The 18,858-nt window shown below is 39.3% G+C and overlaps 1 protein-coding gene across 9 annotated transcripts in view; it reads left to right on the top strand.

Annotated features, from left to right (window-relative positions):
- Positions 1 to 16,319, top strand: part of LOC135712402 (voltage-dependent calcium channel type A subunit alpha-1-like) — a 160,820-nt gene extending 144,501 nt beyond the window's left edge. For 8 of the 9 annotated variants that reach the window (XM_065235394.1, XM_065235393.1, XM_065235392.1 and 5 more), the window contains one exon: positions 15,332 to 16,319. In XM_065235394.1, coding sequence (XP_065091466.1) covers positions 15,332 to 15,476 — 145 coding nt within the window. In that variant the 3' untranslated portion in view covers positions 15,477 to 16,319. Of the gene's footprint in view, positions 1 to 15,321 lie in introns of all 9 variants that reach the window. The other variant, XM_065235395.1, reaches the window with a different exon arrangement.
- Positions 16,320 to 18,858: the final 2,539 nt, after the last annotated feature.

Raw genomic sequence — 18,858 nt, 5'->3', positions numbered from 1 at the left:
AGAGCATCTTCAATATATTTAACGTCTCTGACTCAACGAGGAACATTATTAATTTAGTGCTTCCAATTGTGAAAACTCTTTTGAAGCAACTAGCTTCTAGGTGGTCCTTCCTTGCATCGATCATATCTTTTGATGGATAATTTTCCGAATGAGGTCGGAGATATGATCTCTCTTCTTCAGTGGAACTGTAGAAGTCTTATACCGAAACTTGACGCATTCAAATTTTTAGTTCACAACTCACTTTGTGACGCATATGCTCTTTTTGAAACATGGCTTTCTTCAGACACCGATCTCCCTTTCCACGATTTTAACATTATTCGCAGATCAGCAGATTCGTATGGAGGGGTGCTTCTAGGGATTAATAAGCTCCATTCCTTTTATAGAATCGATCTGCCTTCCGTGAAAGGCATTGAAGTTGTCGCGTGTCAGGTAAATATTCGAGGTAAAAGCCTCAGTATTGCCTCAGTATATTTTCCTCCGAGAACTGCGATTTCTCGCCAAGGTCTCTCAGATATCTGCTCAGTTTTATCTGAGCCTCGGTTGATCTTAGGAGATTTTAACTCTCACGGTACAGGCTGGGGGGAACTGTACGACGACAACCGCTCAATCTTGATATACGACATGTGCGACATCTTCAAAATGACAATTCTGAACACCGGGGAAGCAACACGAGTAGCCAAACCTCCAGCAAGAGTAAGCAGATTAGACCTCTCACTTTGTTCGAGTTCACTATCGTTGGATTGCTCGTGGAAAGTAATCCAAGATCCCTACGGTAGTGATCATTTGCCAATCAAAATTTCTATTACCAATGGTTCATCTTCCACTCGCTCGGTTGACATCGCGTACGACCTCACGAAAAACGTTGACTGGAAAAAATTTGCGGCCACGGTTCTCGGTGGTATTGAATCGGTTGAGATAATCCCTCCGCTGGATGAGTACTCCATTTTATCGTGACTTATCGTTGACTGCGCTCTTCAAGCACAGACGAAACGCGTTCCGGGTGTTTCCGTTCTCAAACGACCTCTCACTCCGTGGTGGGATAAGGATTGCACCAACGCGAACAGCTAGAAGTCCGCCGCGTTTAAACGCTTCCGCAAACACGGTAAGGTCGGGAATTTCGAGTGGTACACCGACCTCGAGAAAACTTTCAAGGGCTTGATTAAAGCCAAGAAACGGTTCGTCGATGGTTTGTCGCGAGAGACTTCCATGAGAACACTCTGGAATGTCGGCAGGAGATTGCGAAACGCGTCATCACCGGTCAACGAAGACAAGGAGTACTCAGACAGTTGGATATTCACCTTCGCGCGGAAAGTTTTCCCGGATTCAGTGTCGGTTCAAACCAACGTTCGTGATCGTCCGCCGGATAATAACGAAATAGATTCCCCGTTTTCGATAGAGGAATTCTCACTTGCGCTTCTCTCATGTAACAACTCAGCTCCAGGAATGGATATAATCAAGTTCAACTTGCTCAAAAATGTCCCAGACGTCGTGAAGAGACGCTTGTTGAACTCATTCAATCAATTTCTGGAGCACAACATTGTTCCGGATGACTGGAGGCAAGTAAGTGTTATCGCCATTAGAAAACCCGGTGAGCCCGCGTCGGATTATAACTCGTACCATCCCATCGCAATGCTGTCCTGTATACGGAAATTGTTGGAGAAAATGATTCTTTTTCGTCTAGACAAATGGGTCGAGTCGAATGGTTCACTTTCAGATACGCAATTTGGATTTCGGAGAGGCAAAGGAACGAGCGACTGTCTTGCGTTGCTTTCAACTGAAATTCAACTGGCCTATGCGCAAAAACAGCAAATGGGTTCAGTTTTCTTGGATATTAAGGGGGCTTTTGATTCTGTTTGTATCGATGTCCTTTCGGATAAACTCCACGATAGTGGGCTTTCACCAATTATGAACAACTATTTGAGCAACTTGTTGTCTGAGAAATATATGAGCTTTTCTCATGGAAACTCGACAACTTCACGAATTATGGGCATGGGTCTCCCCCAGGGCTCATGTTTAAACCCCCTTCTTTATAATTTTTATGCAAAATACATTGATGGTTGTCTTGATGAAAATTGCTCGCTAAGGCAGCTTGCAGATGACGGCGTTGTGTCCGTTATAGGGCCAAGTGCACCGGACCTGCAAGGACCATTGCAAGATACCTTAGACAATTTGTCCACTTGGGCTTTGAAGCTGGGTTTCGAATTCTCTCGGAAGAAAACTGAGTTGGTTGTTTTTTCTAGGAAGCACCATCCTGCACAGTTACAGCTTCAGCTAATGGGTAAAACAATCACTCAAAGTATTTCTTTTAAGTATTTAGGTGTCTGGTTCGATTCCAAATGCACATGGGGAAAACATATTGCGTATCTGAAACAAAAATGCCAGCAAAGAATTAATTTTCTTCGTACAATTACTGGAACTTGGTGGGGAGCACACCCGGAAGATCTGATCAGTTCGGCAGTTCGGTTTTAGAGTACGGCAGCTTTTGCTTCCAATCTGCAGCAAAAACACACATCCTTAAGCTGCAACGGATTCAATACCGTTGCCTTCGTATTGCGCTAGGCTGTATGCACTCGACTCACACGATGAACCTCGAAGTACTCGCGGGTGTGCTCCCTCTGACAGATCGTTTCGCTGAGCTGTCTTTCCGGTTTCTCATCCGTTGTGAAGTATTGAATCCTTTGGTAATAGAACACTTTGAGAAGCTGCTCGACCGAAATCCTCAAACAAGATTCATGAGTTTGTACTATGAGTACATGACGCTGGAGGTTGGTCCTTCTTCATTAATCTCCAAGCCTTCATTAATCTTTCAAGCCTTCTATAGTTCCTCTGTAAATTTTGATCTGATTTTGATTTCTTTTGTATCAACTCGGTTTTAAATCCTGATATGCCTTAATTAAATTGATATGTAGAGAAAATAATCTCCCATGAAAACTTTACATGGGATTTGGATGCTTACAACGACACCTAGAAAAGGAACTCTAAAGCTGTTGTATTTCAGCAACATTTTTAAGTGTTTTACAAAAATGCTCATAACTTCGACAATTTCCAACCGATTTCATCCATTAAAGGCGCATTTTCTCCGGTTTTGAATGGACTTAAGAATAAATTATGGAATGATTTTTTGAATCTTTTTATCCCATTAAAAATGTTGATTAAAACAAGATTTTTATGGAAAATTCTCAGGAAAAATAAAAAATAAATGCTGTAAATTTTTAAATCACTTCAAAATTAAATTTTTAATTAAGACATAATATTCTTGTGAACGATAGCAAATTTATTTAGCTTCATTTTCATAAAAAAAAAGATTTAACATTGGTGCACTAGTTCCAAAGATATTGACATTTTAGTAATCGAACTTTTGTCCAAAATTCAAAAAATCAAAATTTTTGTATATCTCAAAAATGGCTCTACTTTAATTTTTTCTGACCACGGCATTGAATTCAGCGTAGGATTTTGCATTGGAAATGATCATCACCTTACCGAGTTCAAAAATGCTGTAAACTAGTGTAACCTGCTATCAGATGCACATTTTTGAACACCTTGTGTGTTAATGATTGTATGCTATTTCGTATTACACTGATATAACATCCATCCACATAATGGGCACATACAAAAAAACGTCAATGCATGGAGCATGAACCCATCAAACTTAAACTTTTTCAAAAGTACTTTCTTCTCTGCAATCCGGTAAGCATCTTCTATTGGAACGGGGTTCACATTCGGTCACGAAATCAGCAATTGGCAATCCATGGTGGATTTTCCACTTCCATTTATGAAGCTAAAATTGATATTCTTTAGCACACATGTTTTTGCTTCCAATGGCACTGACAAAAGTGACAATGAACAAAGTGCACCGAAACGATAGTTCTTATCGATTATACAGGCTACTAACCAAATTAAATGTAGCGTAATGTGGGGTTTGAGCTTAGCTGAAAAAATATTTGATATGTATCTCAAAACTCCAAGCATTTCGAATCAAATAAATTCAAATCAAAATTAAATCAAATAAACAGGTAAATATCTCTCCCAGAGCTGTCAAAAATTCAAAAGTTTAGTCGTAGCTAGATCAGTTTTTCCAGAAAAGCGTTCAAAACTATCTTTTCCGAAACGAAGTTTAAATTCACCAGCATAGGGTAAAAGTTCGCAAACTTTATGACAGTTTTTCAGAAAGGTTATCAATTGAAATCTTTAAATGCTTCACGATGATTTGAAAAACTTAAAAGAAACGATATGTCTGTACCCTTTTGGGGCCTCCCTTAACTCAGTTGGTAAAAACGCAGCTATGAAGCGAGACCATGCTGAAGGCGGATGGGTTCAATTTTTTTACTTCCCTTAGGCTTAGAGTATGATAGTACCTGTCACACAATAATACTAATGTGAAAACGGAACAAATGTGGAAGTGCTCAAAAAACATGAAATTGAGGGTCGGCGTATAGTGTCATTGGAGACTAGAGTGATGCAAAATTTGAAATTTTCACTCCACAATACTTAAACGATTCCAAATCGGATCATGACTAACCTCTCAAAATGTGAACCCATTTGGTGAGAAACTGAGATGGCACAAACCATTTGAAGTTTGTATGGGAATTACTATGGTAAAACCAAGATTTTTGTTCATGTCTATCTAATAATTCACCATATATGTCTGCTTCAAAAGCTTTCAACTGTACTTGTTGTAAATTTTCCCAGCTACAACTTTGCTCAAGACCACTTTATGATTAAATGCAAGGATCGAAAGTTATCAATGGTTCAATGCGCTGATGTCTTATGATCATGCTCAATCAACTGCTCAGCAGGCAACATTGGTGTTTCTGGGGCGTTGAATAGGACACAAAAATCATGGCTACTATGTCACACTGCAAAATACAGTGTTGCCTACAGAGCAGCTGCTTGATCATATCATAAGTTTACCAAACTCTTAAATAATTAATAACATTTTCCTGTCTTGTTTTACATAGAAACGATCTTGAGCAAAGTTGTAGCTGAGAAAATTTTCTATAAGAATGGCTATCGAACTGTTTTGCAGCTTAATATGGAAAAAGACTAGAAGGCAATGAACAAATGGCTTGTGCGAAGTCTGTTTCTAACCAAATGAGTTGTAACTTTGGGAGGCTAATCAGGACGCGATTTGAAACCATTTAAGCACTGTGGAGCGAAAAAGTCAAATTTTGCATCAGTCTATTGGAGACGTAATAAAAGCCAAAGAAGAAGTTTCTACCCAGATATTTTTCACTCGACAGTAATGGTTTTCCACAAGAAATGCAATAGGGTCGTATTTTGTGCGAGGCATTTGCCACATTCTGCTTTATTTATGTTTGTGTAGTTAGGGGGCGACCCCGGCGTAGTGGTTAGCATCCATACCTCTCACGCCAAAGTCACGAGTTCAAATCTCACCCCCGGACAAGTCATGAATAACCCAAGAGCGTTAAAGTGACTATAATAATAAAAAAAAAAAATGTTTGTGTAGAGTAATTTTTTTTGACTTTATTAGTTAATAAATGTTTTTTTTTTTCTTGACAAATATGTTTGTATGTCGATATTGTTCGGTGAATTCAAACTCATGTAGTGAAAGGAATTTGATAGGAGAGCGGGGCTATGTTTACTGAAAGTTTACGTTCAATATACGAGTGCACTCACTCGACAAAAAATGACACCCTGTTTACTAAAAATGAACACATGAATAAAACTTACGTAACATTTTAAACGGGCCTTTCAACTTTTGTATACAAAACTTGTTAAGCCCTTTTCGTGCGAACCGAATACGCCCACGCAAACTAACAACACCATCGGGTAGGGGAAATTCTCCCCTTCCCGATAGTGCTTTTGATTTGCGTGGGCGTACTTCGGTTCTCATGAAAAGGACCTAGAAAGTTAATCACAAAAGTTGATAGGCCCTTTTCAAATGTTATGCGAGCATTATTCATGTGTTTATTTTTGGTAAACAAGACCCCGCTGTTGTGTCCATTTTTTATCAGTAGATGAAAAAAATTTCACCCGTGCACTCGTCTATATTCAGTATTCACCCTACAATTATTCATTATTATTGCGAATTAATTGTTTGTTATTTCAACCTGGTCAATACAAGGTGATCTAGATCTAATGTATGCGTTGGTAGAGGGAAAAAGGTACTCATTACGTGGGAGGATGGCCATAACGCTCGAAAGCAAATTTGCGAAATATAAAGTATAGCTAATCCTAGCGATCCTGATTACGCTTGGTTGTATTCTTTTGCAAAGTTTCCGGGAAATATCAGCTATATAATAACTTCTTACTTGAAAACGGCCTAAAACTCGCCGGCAGGCTGCTTTTTCATAGTATTCAGTGTGATAATACAGCAACCAATACATTATCTCAACATTCAGTGGAAGAACATTCATTTCATACAGAAATCGATTATATCCATATTAAATTTCGTATGCACTTACATAGTTGAAGATGCTAATTTCAAATAACAGACTAAAGTGGTAGTTTTTATACGATAGATGAGGAGATGAAAGTATAGAGTTGATAGTTCCGTTAGAGTACGGCAGTGTGAAAATTGTGTATAGAGAGTAGAAAGCGAGCAAGGACAACTTTTAGGAAGGTACAAATCGTGTTTGATCATCTCTCTTTACCAAACTCCCCCGTTGGAGAGGGATGGTGAGGGGTATCCCCCCCCCCGCCATCACTGGCAAAACAAGATGAACGCCGACTTGATCATGTACCGATCTATCGTGCGAAACCGAATGAAAGCCGAGTGAAAAACGAACTGCACCAATACATACGGTTCTTCAATTCCAAACCTTGTATAGACCAGGTTGGGTACACTGATAAATTGAACTATTCCCATTTTGCTTGAAATTTAATCAATTTGACATTAAACTCAGTTTAATCATATCGATTGATTAAAAATTAATCCTCTCTTTCTAAAAAAATAAGCATCTGATATTAATCCCACTTTAATCATGCTTGATTAGATTGTAGATTATCTATTTTTGAATAAATTTTAATCATTTTTGATTCTATTTTAATAATTTTTGATTGAATTTTAATCTTTTTTGATTATATATCAGTATTGAAAAAGAATAAAATTTAATACTGGAAAGATTATTTCGAATTTAATCATGCATGACTACTGCCAAAGTAATCATGGCTCGGACTCAATAAGGTGAAGCGGGAAACTGCATACTTTTTAAGCTTTTTAGATTTAATTTATCTTTGAGTGTACAGATCGATGTCAACTATACAAGGTCTGGCCCAACCGGCTTATTGGTATTAGTGAAATGTGGGAATGTTTAGTGGTGTTAGTATTTCATCGCAATATTTATCTATTTACATGAAACAGCTGTTTTCTGTGACGTCACGTCTGCCATTCGCAGTATGGTATGTTGTGCTGCCGTGACATTGTCATTCGTTTGCTCAGCAATGTTTTCAACATTTTTGCTTCTAACACCAGCAAGCTGCCTGTTGTTCCAGACCTTGTATGATTGACATCGGGTACAGTTAGCCTTCCAAACCGGATATTTCTTAGCAAACTTCGGCAGTATGCTTGAAAATGTCTGCCACCTTTCCTCTTCCGGTTGCCGTATAAAACTCCTGCCCAGGAAGCTGTTTGAAGACTGCCTTGACTTAGGCAGGGATCGGGTGCTACTCAATTTTCTGCGAGTAAAACACACACTGTTGTGAGATAGCACTTTCATTTCCAAAGAGACGTGAAAGAGCATTTCAGATCGTGCAGCATATTTCATTCTTCTTGTGCAGGCTTGCTGAAACTCCTTAAACTCACTGGAGGTTTTAAAACACTCTTGTCCTGCAAGTTTAGCCAGCTCTCACCTCGAGTGAGTGGCGGCAGGAATATGGAAGAAGTAAACAAAAACTCCTCGATAGAGAGGGAGAGTGAACTTCAGCGAGAGGATGATTTGACGTGAAGTGCGCTTTTCGAGACTCCGGATGACTTTTTTGTTCGACGCAAGAAGCTCAAAATTCACCCAGCGTGAGAGTAAGAGCGTGTTATAGAAAACATGATCATGAATGGCAGCATTTTATTCCCCTTCGCTCACAAGCTCTGAAGTTCAGTGGAATGATTTGGCAGTAGGCATTCAACTCCTACGGTCGGCTCATTTAAAACTCGCGAGCGAGGCTCCATCAAGCCTGTTCTTGTGTTGAAGAGCTGCCGCTCCAACCACCGTTGTCAAAAGTAAATCTTAGTTTTTGTTCAGAAAATCTGTGATGATAATTTATTAATTGAATTCTTAAAAAATGTTATTTGAAAAGTGTTTGAGCAATTTTTTCTGACAGAAACGAAAAATAGATAAACATATATGTATCATAAATTGGCAAAAAAGAATGCCTCTGACAGTTCTCATTCTCCTTTTTCATTCCGCAAAAAGCATGCATAGATATAAAAGTTTGTGATGATAAAATTACACTGAAGTGAAAATAATGTTTTGTTATTGAACATCTCAAGTTTAATTTATTAAATGTTTGATCATATTCTAAAAATCTGTGTAATCTGTTAAAATCCTAGAAATCTGGTTTTAAAAACTCTGAAAAATCTTTAGAAATACAGATTTATCTGTAGTTTTGGAAACCCTGGCTCCAACAGTGTTAAGTCTCTTGCTCTCTCTCTTCTGCTTCTCCGAGAGTGTGCTTTTTCTATAGCGCTGTAGAATAGCTAGCATATGAAGTATCCTTCATGTGCCCTTCGCATAGCTCACTAACCAAGCGTTAACAAACGAGTGGTTTAGACACGGGCCAGGTAAACTCAGCGTCCTTGGTTCGATTCCAGTCTGCTCTGTTTTTTTATCATTATCATTTTTGCTGCATGAAAAATGAAATTCAGACCCATTTATGCTGCCTAATAACCGTGAGGTCATATTATATTATGACCGTCGATATTTTATTTCGTTAAGTGTACCGTGGTGGATTAATCAATATTCATGGACCACGGATGTTTAACTTGGTTTGTAATTACACATTTTAATTGCTTTAATTCACAAATCGGTTGGTTCTAAAATATCATATTGAAAAAAATAAATGATTCACTTCTACAAATTGAAGCTTTGGTTCTTTGAAGCCGTTTGCTAAAATGTATATAGGAGATTATGATAAATTTAATTAATTCCAATGGGGCTCCGGGATACTTAGTCGTACAGCGCCCGTTTCCGTTCTATGGGCTAAAAAACCATAAAAGCAAAACTTTTTCACTAACCTTTTCGCAAAACTTTCATTGCTCACGTGATAATTTACAATTGATGTTGAAATATTTGCGCTCATGCGTAAAATAAGTGATTTTCGCAGGAAGAGGGTATGACGATGCGAAGTGAAGTACAACGAAGTGGTGTGAAGCCCTATTTCCCTAGATTATATGTTCAAGCAAATCGATATAGGACTGTTAGCACCCAAATTTGATTTATCCGGCACTTCGGACACATCGTGCGCGTGTGAAGCCAACTGCGCCAGCCTAGTTTAAAGATTATTATTTGAAAATTTAGTGGACTTTCTTTCATGCAAAACTACAATGGATTCAGGTTGTGTACAATTTTGTATCTCACACTGACCCAAAATAGCTTCTTCACAACAATTAAAAGAATATCACTTGGATCTTTAAAAACTTCTTTAGGAAAAGCATCAAAGTCGGGTTTTTCTCACGCTATTGAACACCTGGGAGGGAGAAGCAGATAGCACACACGGAATTCATTGTATACTTGTTCTTTTTGTCAGGAAAATTTGTGCCGTTGAAATCAAATCAAAACAGGCATAGCAAAATAGCGTGTTTTGCTTTGAGCGTGTAGTGATTGTTTGAGATTGTTCAGTGTGCAGTGAGAAACTGTACTTTTCTGTTTGGTATTTTACTATGCCACTAGATGTTTTGACAAAACCTTGGTTAATGGTATCTTTCAATATTGATTTGTGTGTATTTTGAATGAATTAAAAAGAAACGGTGTCCTATTGAATAAAATAGCTGGAAACGACAGTTTGTCACAAATTACTTTACGCAAGATTTCAATAGCGCCTTGTGCATTCTTGTTCAACTGTAAGAAAAGCATCATAAAATTTGCTTGACTCCAAATGACAGTTCATGACAGCAGCCGTCTGGCTGCATTTGACGTTCCATTTTTCTCCCTTCGCGACTCTCCCTCAGTTGAACACCATATAGTCAATGCAACATATATAACATGAGTGTCTAAATAGGCCGGCGCCGGTGGTGCAGTGGTAAGCGTGACTGCTTTCTCACCCCAATGGGTCTAGGTTCAATCCCAGTCGATGTCGGTGGGATTTTTCTGAGGCATAAAAATCTCTGGTCACGTCTACCTTCGGAAGGGAAGTAAAGCCGTTGGTCCCGGCCCATGTGTGTTGATGAATGGGTGCGATATCCTACGCAGGTGTGGAAGCTGCCTTCCTGCACATTCGATTGCCGTCAATGGATGGCAATGGATGTCCGTCAGTGATTGGCACTAGATTGCGGAACAGAGACCGACGTTAAATAAAGGAAAGAAGATAAGTGTCTAAATATTATGCACCCAGCCTAACATAGGCATTCATTCCTATAAATCTCTAAGCTACGTCTCCCCCAATTGAAAAGTGCTACTCTCGTCATAACACCGTGCACTACTCGATTGTGCAAACGCAAGTAACACCTGTGCAATCCAACTTCTCTCACTTAGGTATGAAATCTTTGTCTCTTTCTCCTTCCAAATACAAGAGACACGCTCCCTTATTTGAGAGTAGCACCAGTGCACATAACATGTGTGGAACACAATGCAAAAAGCTGACTCAAAGCTGACCCCTTTTTTGTTTTGCCTCTGTGGTATAACTGGCATAGTTGGACATCGATCTGTCAAAATAAAAATTTCGTTATATCGACACTGAGCATTCATAAGGACCAATGTCGAAAACATAAATAATGGCTTATTTCGTAAATGTCTCGTACGTCAAAGTCAATCCATGTAAGCCACTAATTTTATCGGATAAGAGGACTCTTTCTCTACACAATCATGGTTTTGGTTTTCTTGAGTGAGTTTTCATTTTAGAGAAATTCACGCAAAAAGTAATTGTTAAAGTTTGCAGCATTGGCCCTTACAAAAGTTAACATTGACGTTGACGGCGACTCTGCAACTCTTTACTCCTGGTAACATCCCAGAAGCATCTGACAATCTGTGCATGAAATCTAGCGGACTTTGTCTTATCTCTTCATTCCTCCAGCAAGCCGCCGTTTCTTCACGCAAAGATTAACAAAATCATATGGGATTTTCATATGAGTGAAAGGGTAAGGAAATGTTCACCAAATTTCAAGCACAGACTGATGTTCGCTTATGGGATTTTACCATAGGAGTGAAGAGTTACAAAGTGAACGAAGAGGCGAATTGTCAATAGTCACGGTAATGCGTAATGAGATGTAAACAGGTGAGGTCCAGATAATTTGTCGTCTCTTTTGTTTCTCTGCTGTTTAAATACTTGACTGAGTTTGACGTGTGGGCATTCTTTTTTCGACTAGCTCGACAGGGGGTTTCTCAAAGGATTTTTTCTAGTATTTTCAAGTCGGCCAGAAGCCAATCAAGAGCGTTGTTAATATCATAGAGGTAACTCTAAGACTAGTAGCAACAATCAATACGAAACTAACGATTTTAAATTGTCTCATTACTTGACTAGCCTATTGGTCCCAAGCAAACGGTTAACGTACCCCATACTAGTCGAAATTCTAGTACTACACAATGTTTGTGTTGATAAGCTATGAAAGTTTGACAGATAAAATGAGGGGTTAGTGGATTTTCCTATGTTTCGAGGGATGAATCGATTAGCTTGGGACCGAAGATAGTACTAGAGCTAAGCCAAAAAGTTGAGCACGTTTCTTCGAGACCTTCTAGTCTTAGAGTTAACTCTATGCTAGTAGGTCCCGAAGAAACGTGCTCAACTTTTTGGCTCAGCTCTGGTACTCTTTTCGGTCCCAAGCTAATCGATTCACCCTCGAAACATAGGAAAATCCACGAACCCACCATTTTATTTGTCAAACTTTCATAGAGAATCAAAACAAACATAGTGTAGTACTAGAATTTTGACTAAAATGGGGTACGTTAATCTATTTGCTTGGTACAAATAGGCTAGTCAAGTAGTGAGCCAATTTCAAATTGTTAGTTTCCACCGGTTGGTAATATTGCCTATTTACAGAAGCAATATTTCTTCGTCTCTTCGATCTTTTTCGTTTACATTGGATTCATTACGGAAATTATGTTAATTGCATGTAATTAAATGCAAAAAATTCGAAGATTTGATGATTACGTTGAATAAGTGTAAAACTATCATTTTGTCTGTGGTATGTTGAAATATTGTTGACTGTGCTTTTAGTGTGTCATGATTACATCACGAAATATCCAGTTGATGCATATTAACGATTATTTTCGTTAATAGTGCTTAACTTTGATACAGCTAGCTGGGAGTCTCATTCTGGGACCTTAGCCATAGTGGTCGAATAAAAAATGGGTTATGATTGTGTGTAGCTCCTCCTTTGCCTTTTCGATCAACAAGGATCAACCTTACCACGTTTTTTTGAAGAAATTTTCAATTGACGGCAATTGAGAAACATAGGGAGTGTTGAAATCTTGGATATTGCAGGTATTGATAAGCGCTCGATATCATTTATCGTCCTGCTTGCAAAATTCTTGCGAATGGAACGATGCAAAGTCAGCTCAAAACACTGCACACTTATGACTCTTGTTCCAAATTTTGCTGCTTCTCTCTGGACTTCAAAATGTAAGCACTTAATGCAAAATTTACGTGGTCGGGTTTTTCCTCCTACAAAACATAATGAAATCAAAGTTTGATGCAATTGGTACCAAAAAAATTAGAAAATGTCCAAAAAAGGAAATGTTACATACATGTTTCCTCTAAGTTTACCACAGTTTTGCTGTGTGAATCAAGGCGATGAATTTGTTAAAGTTAGCTATATAATTATAAATAAGGCACATAAGTGAGCTCAGGAGTGCTAGGAACACAGAGAATTATAAACCACGGTAGAATTATTTAAAAGAATTGACAAGCCCCTTGATCCCTTTCTCATTTTACAGCTGGTATAATCAATTTGACAGATCGATGTCCTTCAATACCACTTGAAATCGCTGAAATGGGGTCGATTTTTGATGATCGAGTTCCACATATGTTATGTGACCAGTGTCTATTGTAACACTCTGAGTTTTTAGCCGAACCCTGGACGTAGGTTTCGTCTTCCATTACCACTCAATCGAACTTTGTCTGCATCGTCGTGTACAGCTTCCGGGATCGTGTTTTGGTTGCCATTTGGAATCACTACCTTCTTATAAGTCGACAGCATGGCTCGTTCTTTAGCTAGATACACGGTTATAGACGACACTCCCAGCTTGTTTGAGACATCTCGGACCGAGAGGTTGGGGTTCCGCTTGAAACCGCGGGCCACTCTTTTTGTCGTCACTGCGGCTTTTGGCTTTTGATTTTCCACCGATCCAGGCTTCCTGGCTGTCGACAAACGTCCTCCGAACACTTTTATCAACAATCAATACGAAACTAACGATTTTAAATTGGCTCACCACTTTAGTAGCCTATTGGTCCCAAGCAAACGATTAACGTACCCTATTCTAGTTGAAATTCTATTACTACACTATGTTTGTTTTGATTCGCTATGAAAGTTTGACAGATAACATCAGGGGTGTGTGGATTCATGCAGAACATGCAGGGGTGAGTGAAATAGCTTGGGACTGCTTGGGACCGTTGTTCTGGTACTGAGTGAGCCAAAAATAATAATGATTTTCTTCGGGACCCAGTGGTCTTAGAGTTACCTCTATGCTTTTATTACGTTGGTGACTGTTGGTTTGGCCACTTTTAACGATTTCGCTAACTTGGCGTGTGAGTAGTTCGGGTTTTTTACGATGCGCGTTTAAGATTTTGATGCTTTGCTCCTCTTGCTAAGACGCCATTTTGATAACTGAAGAGCAAATCGACAGTGAGCATGCATAAGGGCGTATACGCGATGATCGATTATCTTCATCGATTTTCTCTTTGCATGGCTACAGCTAAGCGATTTTCTAGAATTTGTTCAATGCAGAGTAGTAACAGGTTGTATTGGCTATCACAGCAAAAATCACAGCAAACGCACCGAGAAACATTGAATCCAGCGAGTAATTTTTTTTTTTTTCCTTAATTTGCTTTCCGTCGATCTTGTTTTCCGTGCTGAGCACTAATGTTACCGACGCCAGGGAGGCAGCTCCCACACCTGGACCCTAACTATCGACCCATCAACTCATGAACCGGGGCCCAACGGCTTTACTTCCCGTGATCAGAGATGTCATGCCTCAGAACATCCCGGTGGCGCCGATTGGAATTGAACCCAGGCCTGCTGGGGTGAGAAGCAATCGCGCTTACCACTACATCACCGGCGCCGCTTAGCGAGTTATTAACAAAAGAGAAAAATCGACGAAGAGAATCGATCATCACGTTTACGCCCTTATGCATGCTCACTGTCGAAATGTCAAAATCAAAATAGAAATGCGACAAGTTTAAGTCGACCAAATTACGTTTTCTCAAGCTTCGATTTTGTAAAATTGGGATTCCGGGACTACGGCAAATAAAATCCCGAATAGCAATTTTCTATAAATTCAAACTCAATCGCAATCTTCAATTAAGGTGTAAAGCATTAGCCTTGGCACAATTTCATTAAAATAGGTAGGATGGATTACTGGATTTATTTGAAATTTTATTGTATTTTAATCAGTGATCAAGAATTTATTTTAAAATAGTCTGAAATGTTTTTGAAAAACCAATCAAAAAATTTCCAAATTAATTCGCTAGAATTTTTTTGCTTAAATGTGCATGAAATTTTAACGGAATTTTTATTTCTTATTTTTTTTTTAATTATTGTTGAGTCGGAGTCGGAGTCGGAGTCGGTTAACATCAAATCAGGGGAGTCGGAGTCCTAGTCAGAGTCCAAGTTGGGGGCGACCCCGGCGTAGTGGTTAACATCTATACCTCTCACGCCAAAGTCACGAGTTCAAATCTCACTCCCGGCAAGTCACGAATGACCCAAGAGTGTTAAAGTGACTATAATATAAAAGAAAAAAGAAAAAAAAAACAGTCCGAAATGTTGGTCTTGTTAAATTATTTTGCAAATATGATCTAAAATATCATACTTAAAAGTTTTAAGTTGAGTTATTTCCAAAACAAACACATCATTCACACATGTAATTCAAATGTAGTGAGGTTTCCACCAGATTAATTACTTTGACAAGAAATCATGTCACTATTTCAGTATTGACTAAAACATTCTTAATACCGATCATAATGCACGCAATGCCACCCCCTGGTTCTAAGAGAAAGATCGTTTCAGGGTGGAACCCCTATCGTACGAGCACCTGTACAATCTGGGCCGCACCGGCGGTAGTGCGTTCGGTTCGTCGGCCCTCAACGGATTCAAACCCAAGGTGGGAATGCACTCAATCTATTCCGAATCGGATGAAGGTGACTGGTGCTAGCACAGGTTTGGGAACGCACAAATCTCCAGAGCCAACAACACCAACGACGATACCGTAGTGAAGACCGATGACGACGATGACGATGACCAGAAGACGACCGAACCGTGCGCATTCAATCATCTGAAAGCAACTGAAGCCAACAATCACTCTGACGACGACGACGACGACGACGACGACGACGACGATGATGATGATGATGATGATGACAAAAAGGCCTCCAACGAGAGCAGCGAGGGCAATCCTTGGCCAAAGGCTGCGCAATCTAGCGATAGTAGTAGTAAGGTTAGTAATGAAACTAGTGGTAATTTCAGTTCTTGTGAAACTCTCGAGAGGATACTCGCAACCATCCTCATCGAGGGACGCATCCTGGCACCCGTCACCAGCGTTACCGTAGTAAAAACCGAACAACCATCTGGAACACCAAAATCTAACGCCATATTCGTCCGTGCTGTAGGATTCATCGCAAATATTAGGAAATTTTCTTGTATGTAATTTCAAGACGCGTTGAAACCGTTTGAGTGTTAATTTGAACCACTAGAAGGCTTGAGATTCAATTATTTTAGGATGAAAGATCTAGTGAGTGTAGGCAGATATTAAGCTAAAAAAAATCTTGAAAATGATCCATCCAAGTAAGGCCATAAGAAAATCGTAAACGGGCGAAACAAAAATCAATGAGAAACAGTAGGAATCTCGTACGAAAACTGCGAAAGAGCAATATTCATTAGTTGAAGGACCTAGCCTGGTGTGACGTGGAAACACAGTCGGAAATATTTTAGTATAAGTAACTTTTCTCGTCAAATTCTTTAATTTCAAGTCAATACGTATTCATTCATTTCAGAAAAATTAGAATGAAGATAAAAGTGCAGAACAAACGAAATCAACATAGAATAACAAATTTTTCAATCTCTCATAGTATAAGATACATTTTGAATAACAATTCAAGTAAACGAAAAGTGAACCAGATCTAGTCTAGTTTAACGGAATTGTTGCCGCTTATTCTTATCTAAAACAAAACAAATCTAGGATGGTCAAGAAAGTTGGGGAGTAAATGTCAGATGAACACCCGGACACATGAACCCATGGGACCGCCGGTACGGAATATTACGTGAAACCAACCAAACGACACTTTCTAGACAGTATGCACTAATTTTTAAGATTTTCACTTTTTCAAATCGTTCCACACATAAACCACAAAAATCATTCTCAAAGAGCATGCTTGCTAGGTTCGCTTAACTACACACTTTCAATTTTAGAATCGATTCAAAAAATGTTCTAATACTTTCCAGTCAAGCCAGTAGTTCAAACATTATCATAGAGAAGAGCTGTAAATTGTTCGCTTTAGGCAGAGTCAAACTTTTATTAGCGCATTCCGTTACACATATGTATTAGAAATGATGATAGAGCATCTAGGCTGCGTTCTAGGCTGCTAGCGGTAGGGTAAGGAAGAAGGGTTCAGTAGAAAACAGAGATCTTTCGCATTTAAGAAAACTGCAGGTTGTTATATCTAGTGGTGATGGGAATTGAGGGGAGTTCAAATAGGCTTGATAAGGATAGAATGTTTTGTATTTTTCTATTACTGTACTCGACGACTAGATTTTGTTGGGAACCTACCATAGATCTATCGACGGGAGAAGCAAATGAGTTGCCCCATTTATCATTGTTACACTAGATCGAATGTTCTCTATTTCAAGTTGTACGTTTATTGTTGATCTCTTATTCGAATAAATCATCATCAAACATTGAAACGCCTGCTAGGTAGGTAGTATTGCTTTCTTGGTGAGTCTGAGTTTCGTGTTAGAATCGTGGTTTTGAACACGGCAACCCGGCACTAGACTTGTTCAGCTTCGATTCTAATGAGGTACAGTCACAGGCATCAAGATTTTATCCTGATAGCTTTTCGAAGAAAATTTGCAAAAAAAATATTACAAGCATTCCATGAGATAGGGTAAATGTTGGCTTAAGCATTGACTGTTTGCGACAGCCAAAATTTAAACGTAAATTTCAGTGTATTTTCGCTTAAAAACAGCCTTTCAGCTTCGTCTGATCATCTAATTACATTCTTACGACTAAGCAATCCTGTTATGACAGATTTTTCTTGCAATGAAATTTACGCACTACAAAATTTCGCTGATTGCGAGTTTCCGGTTATAGAACAGCTGGTTAACATGCAGTTTAAATGAAAAGGTTGCCTAAGAAAAAGAGGCTGCCGATATTAGGCACACTCACCTGAAAAGTTTGGAGCGTTGTAAAAATGTTTTCAAACAGTTTTGGACAATTCCGTTGATTGGAATGGATAGAAAAGCAAGCAGCACTTTGTCACTGATAACATGCTAATAAAGGGCGAACACGAAATTATTGCGACACCGAAAATGTCATGCCAATTTTCTTATAATGTTTAGAATCAAACCAAAATTTTAGGGTAGTTTTATACATATATTTACTTCAAAAATCAAAAGAAAAGTTAATCGATGGAGCCTTGAGTGTAAAATTGAACGCATTTTCGCTTGATGCCCTCCATCAAAGTCTTTACAGTGTCATCCGGTACCAGTTTCTCAGTTTTTTTTTTCCATTTTCTTAACATGTCCTTCTCGTCTTTGACTGTCTTCTTGCTCTTCCGAAGTTCCCGCTTCATTATTGCCCAGTACTGCTCCACCGGGCGCAGCTCCGGACAGGTTGGCGGATTCGTGTCCTTTGGAACAAAATGGACAGAATTGGCCTCATACCACTCCAGGACACTTTTAGAATAGTGGCATGATGCCAAATCTGGCCAAAATAGCGGAGCTTTGTCGTGCTGCTGCAAGAACGGCAAAAGGCGCTTCTCGAGGCACTCAGATTTGTAAATCTCGCCATTTACTGTGCCCTTTTTCACGAAAGGCTCACTCCTCAGTCCGCAAGAGCAGATGGCCTGCCAAATGAGATATTTGGAGGTGAACTTCGACATTTTCTTCTTCTTAAATTTGTCGTCCACATCGAACTTACTCTTGCCGGTGAATAACTCCAACCCCGGGATTTGCTTAAAATCGGCTTTTATATACGTTTCGTCGTCCATCACACAGCAGCCATATTTTGTCAGCATCTTCTCGTAGAGCTTCCGTTCCCGAGTTTTAGCCGTCGATTGTTGCCGCTCATCGCGGTTTGGGAAGTTCTGTACCTTGTATGTATGTAGTCCAGCTCTCTTCTTTGCATTCTGGACGTAGCTCTGCGACATGCCGACGTTGGGATTTGCTTTAATCATCCGCTTCACCTTTCCCTCCGTCTTTTTGTTCTCCGGTTCCGGTTTTCTTCCAGCTCCTTTGCCGTGGTCCAACGTCAACCGCTCCTGGAACCGCTTCAACACTCTGGAGACGGTTGAATGGTGAATGTTCAACATTTTTCCCAACTG

This window comes from Ochlerotatus camptorhynchus, unplaced genomic scaffold, assembly GCF_037179485.1.
Source record: "Ochlerotatus camptorhynchus isolate MF236.1 unplaced genomic scaffold, CSIRO-AGI_Acam_v1.1 ptg000478l, whole genome shotgun sequence".
NCBI lineage: Eukaryota > Metazoa > Arthropoda > Insecta > Diptera > Culicidae > Ochlerotatus > Ochlerotatus camptorhynchus.
The sequence above is the reverse complement of the archived record's forward strand: the minus strand, read 5'-3'. Positions and strand labels throughout refer to the sequence as shown.